Below are 11804 nucleotides of genomic sequence, written 5' to 3'. Positions count from 1 at the left end.
TAATTAGTGTCATGGCTACGCGGCCAATAATCTGTGTGTGTCTTGCTCGCGTGCATGCACCAAACTCATAACAATAATGAAGTACAAAAGGAGTCATTGCAAGTATAAGTAAAAAGACTTTGGGGTAGTAATGGTGACGAAAAAATAATTAAGTTCATGCACTTAAATCTACTAACAAATATTGCCTAAGAAGATTTTTTTGAAATTCTATACTAAAACTTAATATATTTCTGTATCTGAAATTATATTGATATTATGACGAAAGGTCAGTCCAAATACCAATCCGTAACAATTTAAAAAAAAAACTTGGAGAGAGGATGGTATAGCAATAAAAAGCAAACCAATTCAGGCCGAGAATGGACCTCGTTTAGCTAATGTGATCCATGAAACAAGTCCAGAAAGTCAATTATTTTATGAACCAAAAATTCATGACGAATAAGATATTGAGAAATATTTACAAATACATGGCACGAACGTGTGCATTAGTAAATAAATGTAATTGTAATTTATATATAATATTCGTGATGTTTTAGATATTTTCTAATTAGTCTTAAAGTCTGTCGAGGTCTAAAGGGTATGGCAACAAAACTAAATACTTTTATTACTAAATGTTACATTTTGACAGGTTTTAAGCAGAATAATGGACGATCAACTCAAACAGAAGTAGGCATTTGTTTTGGCGTCGACAATTCTCATCATAACATCAATGGCCACATTATATGCAAAACTATTATATGGGCGAACGCACTGAATACCAGATCAATAAAGTGATAAAAACTAAAATGTTTCAATTACATAAACAGATATGAGTGGGGTAAATGCAATGTAATATATAGTACATATATCTAGTGAAGCATACAAAAAGAACTAATGCAGTAAAAATGTGGAGCAAATTCGCTATGATGGTTACAGATAACTTATATACTTTATTAGTAGCTGGAGAAAGCACAGAACCTTTGCAACCACTATCTGAGGAACAAATTAGTAAAGAAGTTCGAATATTCCTCGACACAGATGTTTTCAACTCTGACGAAGCGTTCCTGTCTCTGTGGGATATGGGTGGACACATGTCGTTCCAGGCTTCACACAGCGTCTTCATTTCTTCGCACGGCGTGTACCTTCTAGTCTTCCGATTGACCGATATTCTGGAAGAAAAACTGGAAACAGGCAAGTAACTGAACAGCTACTTGATAGTGACTTCACTTACAGTCATTCCAAATAGTAAAATCATACCATTGACAGGGAAAATTATAAAATAGTCGACACTGCAAACAACGTTTTCAGACGGTTGGTTAAGGAAGCCATCTGGACCACACTGGTCGTTTGTCTGATCAAAGTGACCGTGTAGTCAGCGAAACGTCATAATCTACTGGTTGTGTTATAAGAACTTCTATCCTATGGCCAGCTTATTGCTGTCCTAGTTAAATATGGGAAACAACTATTTACCAAAGCTAGACAAAACTAGAACATGTGATGAAACAATACGAAGATTTGCCGTACAAATGTCTATCTTTGCTGAAAGCAATTAATGTAATTTCTTGTAATTCAATATCTACCTTTTATAATAACGTTATATATGAACATCTTAAAACGGGTAATAACAGAATGATTGTTAATTTGTGCGAAAAATATAATTCAAGCACTTTTAAATTGAGTATTTAGCTAAATGTTCCATAAAAGTTTTAAACTGATAGTGCTATCATGTAAAGGTTTCACACAAGAAATCCTTTTTCGTCTTTTTTTCCACCTGTATTGATTGTTTATTGGTTTGACAGTCCGACTGAAAAAATGGATAAGAATGATTGGCACGTTTTCCGCAGTCAAACTGGATGCGCATAAAACAAGATCGCATGCTCCTCCAATCATTTTCGTCGGCACATTTCTTGATAAGTTGAAGAAAAACACCAAGGTACGTAATGAAAATTCCCAGTATATGTGAAATTGATAATAACCCGCCTATAATTTGGATATTTGAAACAACTTTGACTTTCTCATAATGACGATTAATAAGGGTGCCCTTAATTATGTTGACGGTTAGAGTGGCACAGTGCTAGCGTTCTCGTTTTTCCTCAAACAATGGTGATTGCAGATGTAGCTGATGGCATAACTTGCTTCCAAATTTTATTGTAAAAATAAAGTCTATAACTTAGCTTTTCGCTAACACAGTATCATCATCACACACAGCTAACACAGTATCATCATCACACAAAGCTAACACAGTATCATCATCACACACAACTAACACAGTATCATCATCACACACAGCTAACACAGTATCATCATCACACATAGCTAACACAGTATCATCATCACACACAGCTAACACAGTATCATCATCACACACAGCTAACACAGTATCATCATCACACATAGCTAACACAGTATCATCATCACACACAGCTAACACAGTATCATCATCACACACAGCTAACACAGTATCATCATCACACACAGCTAACACAGTATCATCATCACACACAGCTAACACAGTATCATCATCACACACAGCTAACACAGTATCATCATCACACACAACTAACACAGTATCATCATCACACACAGCTAACACAGTATCATCATCATAAACCACTCACACAGTATCATCATCACACACAGCTAACACAGTATCATCATCAGCTAACACAGTATCATCATCACACACAACTAACACAGTATCATCATCACACACATCTAACACAGTATCATCATCACACACATCTAACACAGTATCATCATCACACACAGCTAACACAGTATCATCATCACACACAGCATCATCACACACACACACAGTATCATCATCACATCATCATCACACAGCTAACACAGTATCATCATCACACAGCTAACAAAGTATCATCATCACACACAGCTAACACAGTATCACCATCAGATACGGGTCACACAGTGTCATCATCCGACACAGCTTACACAGTATCATCATCACACAGAGCTACCACACTAGCATCATCACACACAGCTAACACAGTATCATCATCACACACAGCTAACACAGTATCATCATCACACACAGCTAACACAGTATCATCATCACACACAGCTAACACAGTATCATCATCACACACAACTAACACAGTATCATCATCACACACAACTAACACAGTATCATCATCACACACAGCTAACACAGTATCATCATCACACACAACTAACACAGTATCATCATCACACACAACTAACACAGTATCATTACCAGACAGAGCTAACACAGTATCATCATCACACACAGCTAACACAGTATCATCATCACACACAGCTAGCACAGTATCATTAATAGACACAGCTAACACAGTATCATCATCACACACAGCTAACACAGTATCATCATCACCCCACTAACACAGTATCCTCATCACACACAGCTAACACAGTATCATCATCAGACACAGCTAACACAGTATCATCATCACACACTGTTGACACAGTATCATTATCAGACACAGCTAACACAGTATCATCATCACACCAGCTAACACAGTATCATCATCACACACAACTAACACAGTATCATCATCACACACAGCTAACACAGTATCATTAATAGACACAGCTAACACAGTATCATCATCACACACAGCTAACACAGTATCATTATCACACTAACACAGTATCCTCATCACACACAGCTAACACAGTATCATCATCACACACAGCTAACACAGTATCATCATCACACACAGCTAACACAGTATCATCATCACAAACACCTAACACAGTATCATAATCAGCCAACAGCTAACACAGTATCATCATCACAAACAGCTAACACAGTATCATCATCACACACAGCTAACACAGTATCATCATCACACACAGCTAACACAGTATCATCATCACACACAGCTAACACAGTATCATCATCACACACAGCTAACACAGTATCATCATCACACACAGCTAACACAGTATCATCATCACACACAGCTAACACAGTATCATCATCACACACAGCTAACACAGTATCATCATCACACACAGCTAACACAGTATCATCATCACATACGGATCACACAGTATCATCATCAGATGCGGGTCACAGGGTATCACCACTAGACACAACTAACACAGTATTATCATCACACACAGCTAACACAGTATCATCATCACACACAGCTAACACAGTATCATCATCACACACAACTAACACAGTAGCATCATCACACACACCTAACACAGTATCATCATCACCCCACTAACACAGTATCATCATCACACACAAATAACACAGTATCATTACCAGACACAGCTAACACAGTATCATCATCACACACAGCTAACACAGTATCATTATCAGACACAGCTAACACAGTATCATCATCACACACTGTTGACACAGTATCATCATCACACACAGCTAACACAGTATCATCATAACACACAGCTAACACAGTATCATCATCACACAGCTAACACAGTATCATCATCATCACACACAACTTACACACATCACACACAGCTACACAGTATCATATCACACAGTACACAGCTAACACAGTCAGACACGGCTCACACAGTACACATATCAGTATCATAACACACTAACACAGTATCATCATCACACACAGTATATCATCATAACACAGTATCATCATCACACAGCTAACACTGTATCATCATCACACACAGCTAACACAGTATCATCATCACACACAGCTAACACCGTGTCATCGTCCGACACAGCTAACACAGTATCATCATCACACACAGCTAACACAGTATCATCATCTAACACAGTATCATCATCACACACAGCTAACACAGTATCATCATCACACACAGCTAACACAGTATCATCATCAGATACGGGTCACACAGTATCATCATCACACACAGCTAACACAGTATCATCATCACACACAGCTAACACAGTATCATCATCAGATACAGGTCTAACAGTATCATCATCACACACAGCTAACACAGTAACATCATTAGACACAGCTAATTCAGCATCATTGTTTTGTTTACAGAGTGCCATGAGTGACCAGCCATAGTGAACAGACACTTATTATATATATATATATATTATATATGTAAACATTGGAATTTCGACAAATAAACCGTGCACAGTGTCCCCATGTAGTCATATTATCTAACTTAGTCGAACGCTGATTACAAGTTGTATACTAAGGCATCAGTTATGTTTTTATTTAATTATTATAAATCTGTAACATGCATTAGGTATTTATAGCAAGTTTTGTATCAGCATGTCACGTAAAGCAATCAAATTTTTTCGTAACCAACTTTCTATCTCACAGAAAAATAAGTTATTTAGCGAATACTTTATAACTTTGTTATTTCACTGCACGGGATGCGTGGTTAACCTTTGAACTATCATTTCTATATTTCTTCTTAGATACCTTCACTGCACCAGGTCTGTGATTTATTTTCGGGAGTTTGATTACATCATCACCGACCCCCAGTGGCTTGCTGACTTCTTCAGTATCTTTCTTACCGATGACCAGTTTCTCCCGATTGGCGACCTCCTGATGACCCGAGACCTGGAGCTGTACACAACAAAGGGCGAATTGACTCAGAAATTAATTGAAGGTCTTCTGAATCTGCCAAAGAATCGTGCTTTCATTCCATATCAACCCGTTCTTTTGGCGCTGATGGAAAAATTTGGATTGATAGTGAAAATGGTGACGTCGTCAGGATCCGCAACTGAACACCCACAGTTCAGTGAGACGTATACGATCCCCAGCAAACTGATGGAGCTGCAAAACATGGATGTGATAACCAGTGAAGTCACCAGTCTGAAGCGCAGTCTTCGTGCCATTTCTACAGCGTTATGCTTCGTATTCACCGATGTATACGTACCTGACGAGTTGTTTCACAGAATCTTCGCCCACATCCTTAGGATGTACACTCCAACATCACTGTCAACACGAAGCCTCCAAACTACGACTGAAATAGACCAGACGAGGCCGAGACGTGAACACGTGTGTCTTTATAGAGGTTTTGGGTGTTTTGAGGTCAACGACATCTGTAGATTTATCATTTCCATGCAACCAGAGAGGTCCACAATTGTTGTGACTGTATTCAGTCCAACGGAAGCCCATCTCCCCGCAGGTAGTGGAAAACAAGTCAGACTCTCAATAGAAGGAATTATTCGTGACGCCTTGGAAATGAGTAACCAGCAACACTTTCAGTATACACATCAACTACACTGTAACTTCTATCTGAGTCCATACGACACCCCTGTACACCGGTACGGCGTCATCAACTCAGAGATGGGCGTACCCTGTAAAGGGGAAGATTGTCAAAAACGGCACATACTGTCGAAAACAGACACCTCATTTTGGGACATAACACAGGTAACTGTCTGTCTGTATGTATGTCTGTCTGTCTGTCGGTTTGCTCGCTGGCTACCTGTCTGTCTGTCTGCCTGTTCAACCTGATATTTCCTGGATGGTTTCATCATCATTTCCGACAATGAAATTTCATTTTATTACTTATTATAAAAATCAAAATATTCTTGTCCAATATTTTTAAGGAGTATTTGTGTCTTATCAACATGAGTTCGTGGTGTAAAGTATCAGATCAAATTAGGTCTATATTTTATTGATGTTTTCTCTACAACAACACTACTCAAATGAACGATATATTGTTGAAGATTTAAGTGAATATATGTGGTCCTTATCATTCTATATTTGTTTTAGGATTCCGTTCAAGCGAAAGGGTCAAACATTGGTGAGTGTTATATATATATATAACTAAGTAAGCGTATTTAAATACTAAGAAAGTTGTTGCTTAACAAAAACTTTCTTTGTTGGTTTATTTCAATATATGTGGACAAATTGTGGTTTCTTTGCATAGATATCTATGTGAAAACATTGATATTTATGATATTATATATTTATATTCACCGAGACGTCAGGTTAATGACTCAATAGCAACGTACAATCCATTATTCTCAATTTTATTTCGCTCTCGCTAAGAGCTATTTAGTTCTGTCCACAACTTCACCAAAAAAAATATATTTTAAGATCACAAATTAGTCCATATTTAATTTTCATCTAAGATGTAACGGGGAATATTTTTGTTATTGATATGTTTTAGAAACGACGAATGGTGACACGACATTTCCAAACAGAAGGCCAACCGCGCGGGAACTTGGTCGCTTGTCCTATATAGTAAGCGCGTCTTCTTATGAGCTGCTGTTTGTTGAGCTTGGAGTTCCTTACCCAGAAATCGAATGCATGGAACTTGAGTCATCAGAATTAGCGGCAGTTACTCTGATCACCAAGTTGTTTCTGAAGTGGACAAACATCTACCCGAATCAGACATTCCATCACATCGTCCTGGCTATGAAGGAACATGACATGGCAACTGATCGGATTGTTGAAACAGTGGAAGCAGAACTAGGACCACAAGGCGAAGGTAATAAGATATCAATTTGTATGGCTTACTTTGTGATTATTAAATATTATCTTATTTACTGTTTGCTTTATATGTAAGAGATCAGGAACAGGTATATGTTGAAGTGAAGCAAAACTCATTTTAAGTCAGTTTACGATCTGTGTAGCTTCTGTTCATTAAAACGTCATATCATGAACCAATCCGCACCGAATGATACTCATAGATTACTAAGTAATTTTGGTGTGTAAAATGTATTGATTTCTATCGCCAATGTAATAAACTAATAGTAGGCAATACTATTATTATATAAATGTTCTTATCATATGCAAAATTAGTATGATATGAGTATCTCTCATTGATTTTTGACTATGTCATGCCAATTCTAATTCGCGGTTACATTAAGCAGTCGTACATTCAATGACCATTTCAAACACTAACAATGATTCTAAACGTTAGCTGAATTTGGTGTCGTCATTATATTGTTGTTGTGATGATACACTGAATTCAGCATGTACACAAAGCACTACAGCCCATATCTGCAAATGGTGCAAATGTGAAATCCAAACAGTCCTCTGGTTAGAAAATTCGGATCAACATTTGATTTCATCATACCTACCATTCAGTATTGTTAATATAGATCCAAACTTAACTGTATAGTATATATAAATATTCATTTTATCTTACTACGTCATCATGCTTGAAATTCTAAAAGTACTTGATGAAAAATTTCAAAGCGAAAGTAAATAAGATATGCCAAAACATGTAACTGTCCTATACACTTAATTATACTTTCCCACACGTCCCCAGGATAGAACGTTTTGCAATCGATTAACAATGTCGAACTGTTGTTCTAACTTATTTAAGTTTAATCCTCAGTATTTTCACGAATGCATGTTTCGAAACTTTGTCAACTTTAGTCAAGAAGTGAGCAAAACGACAAATAAGCGATGTACGTAATAAATTCGGAAGCAAAAATACGAGAACACTTATTTCAGAGAATATATTTCAATGTCCTCATTTTCGTCGACAATTTTTATTGATTTCCACATTTTCTAAATGTATTTCATATTTTATCAATATCTTATATATTTGTAAGTAGTTTCATCTTATGTGTCACTTTTTCCATCTTGCCTAAAGGTTCTGTCACATATCTTGTTCAATTTTTTCATCTCTTTGCTTGAATTTAGTGTCTTGTATTTCTGTTTTATTTAGTTCCTAGAGAGGTTTCGGATAGAGTTCCAAATGATTCTGAAATCCAACTCATCATCAACAACATCGGCCACGAATTCTTCAACCTCTGCTTGGAGATCGGATTATCACCTCCAACCATAGAGCAACAAAGATGTTGTCATCCTAGCAACTTTAAGGAAATGATGACAGCTCTTTTGCAGTGCTGGAAGAAGACTTTCCAAGGGGAGGCTACTATAGGCAGGTTGTTGACGGCCATGAGAATGTGTCAGATGGACTGGCATACAACAGCACAAATCTGGAATGAGTGAATGTGTCAGGGAATGAAGATTCTAAACAAAGACGTTAAGTCAAGTATGCAATTATGTAACACAAAACGTTAAAAATTTAAACCCCGTATTATTTTTCCTTACATTAGTGTCCTTATACATTTTAGATTAATTTTCTTCATTATGATATATTAATTAACATCTGCTTAATTTCGGTAATGAATTGATCTATCAGGATATCTAACCGTAAGACATTTAAATGTCATTATTGAGTCATTGGATGAATCCAACTCTTAACGAATTTATGCAAGTGATTCTATGTATGTTTTGTAAAAAGATATACTTTGAAATTTCGATATTGATCAACTAACATTTATTTTTTTATATCACTAATACCTAAGAAGTCGATGAGATATGTTTTGTATTTTCAGTTGTCACTTATGTCCGCTATTTACTTTTGTTCTAACTATTTGTACATTTTGTCGTTACATAAAAGTCCCTAGTGATTAGGTTCTCGGATATCACTGGCATGATACATCATGTAGATGTTTTTAAAGATTTGGTTGACAATAAGTAACCCAGAAAGATACACACAGAATTTCATATCTATCCACATGTATACTTTACTAGCATGTTGTCTACGCTGGTTATAGTAATATTTACATCAGTGATTAAAGGGGCAGTCTATTGTAGGTCATATATCTATATATATGATACACTGCCGAACGAGTAAAAAAAAACCCGAACGTCATAAAGATATATTGGCAATTGGATTTCATGATAGATTTTAAAACTTCTAAGTGACAACAGTCTTTTACGATAAAAAGAATATCAATAGCTTGCATGTGTTCTGTAAAACGAAGACGGCTCTTTATAATGTCGATGTTGATACTTTGATATTCAGTGATTATCTGAATGTAATTATGTTGATTGTCCATTATACATTACCAATGTGATAACTTGATCAGTAAAGTTAACATGTCCACGAGAGAGATGGAAGTATATTGCAAGATAAAAACGTTTAAAGTAATGGAGCTATTGCCTTCTTAATGGGTAAGTTTAATAAGTAATTATCTACATCGGTACAGCCTAAACAAGGGGACAACACTTTTCCCTTATATGCAATAAGTTTCCTACAATGAAAATTGAAAGGGTTTGAACACAAATTTATGCTTTTCCCTAACGTTTACAAAGCGTTCATACAAGTTTGTTTTAATCAGCATAAGCGTTTACAAAAATTGAGATTTGAGTCAGTGTTAAAACCTTAAAAATAAAATATCTGATAAGTATAACGTAAGGCATACAGTTTAAAACTTTAAAAAATACTTTCCTCTCCGTCACAACAAATTGTGAGTTCTATTTTTAACGCTATGTATAAGTATGATGTTGGAAGTTTTATATAATTACCTTATATTTATTGATATCATTAATACAAAAACATTACTGTATAACCTTGTATCACTTGTAGTATGAGCGTATGTTAAAGATAAGTTACTGAATTGACCAATTAGACGTGATGACTACCGTATGTCTATTTTACTTTGCTTTATTTTCCTTTATCTTGATCTTTAAACTTTTATCATTTCCTGTTCTGAAGAAAAGGGAACATTCGACAAGGGTTTATTTCATCTTCGCATGCAATGGTTTGTTTTCGACCTGTATTGAATTCACGTCCAAATAGATAACCAAATGTTTTATCTACACCTTTAAACTAGAGCACCTTTACGTTTCACTCATTGTGCAACACGGCGAAATGATCAAAAGTTAAACTACCGTAAAAGCTTTCCTGGTCATGCGTGCTTATGCATTATTTTGTACCATGTTTTAATTTCGTGACTTATATACTATTTTTGCAACGGAAGTGTGTCGATATCTTTAGCCTAAATAATACTGTATATAAACCCCTTAACAAAAAATAAATAAAATAATAAAAAACAGACATTTGATATCGTAGTATAGTCATCTTCAACTTTTTTGCTTGATAAGGATTGTGGGTCCATTCATTAAAGATTTTGTAGTAATTTTTGAACATACAATATATAAGGAATTGTTATGAGATGTATTGATGTTGTTGAACGAATAAACAAAGGTAAAATAACCGCTGTTATCATAAACGAACCGCTTGTTTGACTACACTTGTTGGTAGTGTACGATAAAAATATGTACTAATTTATCTATATTATAAATAAAAGAGCATATATCCAGAAATTATGAAATTTATTTTTCTTTATTAATTACATCACCGACTTATTTACATTTCAAATACATCACAATACAACATTTAATTTAATTTAATTTCAAATTTAATTACCTGTATATCAACATATCATTCATCCCAACGAAAACTTGAATATGACGACAACACAGAATATACGCGTTATAGTAACGATTGCTCCCCATACAACGACTTGATTTAAATACATTGACTTGGCTTTTTAAGATATTTCATATAATCGTTGCACACCTTTTTGTAAACTAACATACTTTTTACAATCGAATAGTTGTTGTGTACTTCATTATAATCAAATGGACATTACATTCTTCGAAATGATTACAAAGAAACAAGGAGAAAATACTAACACGTGAACATAATCATAATCCAAACCCATATTCAATAAAACTAGGGCAAAATATGAACAAAAGAGTTACGGAAACACCTGAAAAAGTACAAGGAGAATAAGACCAGGTGTTCAGGCCCAGTACGCGTCTTTTGCTTCATTCACGACACCCGCCATCTTGGTCAATGCAAGTAAGTAATTTCACGTTCTCAAAAGACAGCAAGGTGTAACACAACGGAGGCAAACTAATGAGTATCAAACACTTCCAGCTTCATATCCCACAATATTTCTCAATGCGATCACTGCGACGCCCGCAAAACTTCCCCATAACTTCCACCGACCTACATCTGTTGTCAGTTGACGACATTTTTCACAAAAATATTGATATTGGGAACAGGCCCTTGAA

At 35.7% G+C, this 11804-nt stretch overlaps 1 protein-coding gene across 1 annotated transcript; it reads left to right on the top strand.

Annotated features, from left to right (window-relative positions):
• Nucleotides 1-881: 881 nt before the first annotated feature.
• Nucleotides 882-10976, top strand: LOC132551001 (uncharacterized). The gene is given in 5 exon segments (XM_060215104.1): nucleotides 882-1167; nucleotides 1776-1929; nucleotides 5378-6372; nucleotides 7084-7404; nucleotides 8596-10976. Coding segments are annotated over 5 exon segments (2043 nt in total). The 3' UTR covers nucleotides 8883-10976.
• Nucleotides 10977-11804: the final 828 nt, after the last annotated feature.

The sequence above is a fragment of the Ylistrum balloti genome, unplaced genomic scaffold (assembly GCF_031769215.1).
Source record: "Ylistrum balloti isolate Yb309-2 unplaced genomic scaffold, AGI_CSIRO_Ybal_v1 Utg370162, whole genome shotgun sequence".
NCBI lineage: Eukaryota > Metazoa > Mollusca > Bivalvia > Pectinida > Pectinidae > Ylistrum > Ylistrum balloti.
The sequence above is the reverse complement of the archived record's forward strand: the minus strand, read 5'-3'. Positions and strand labels throughout refer to the sequence as shown.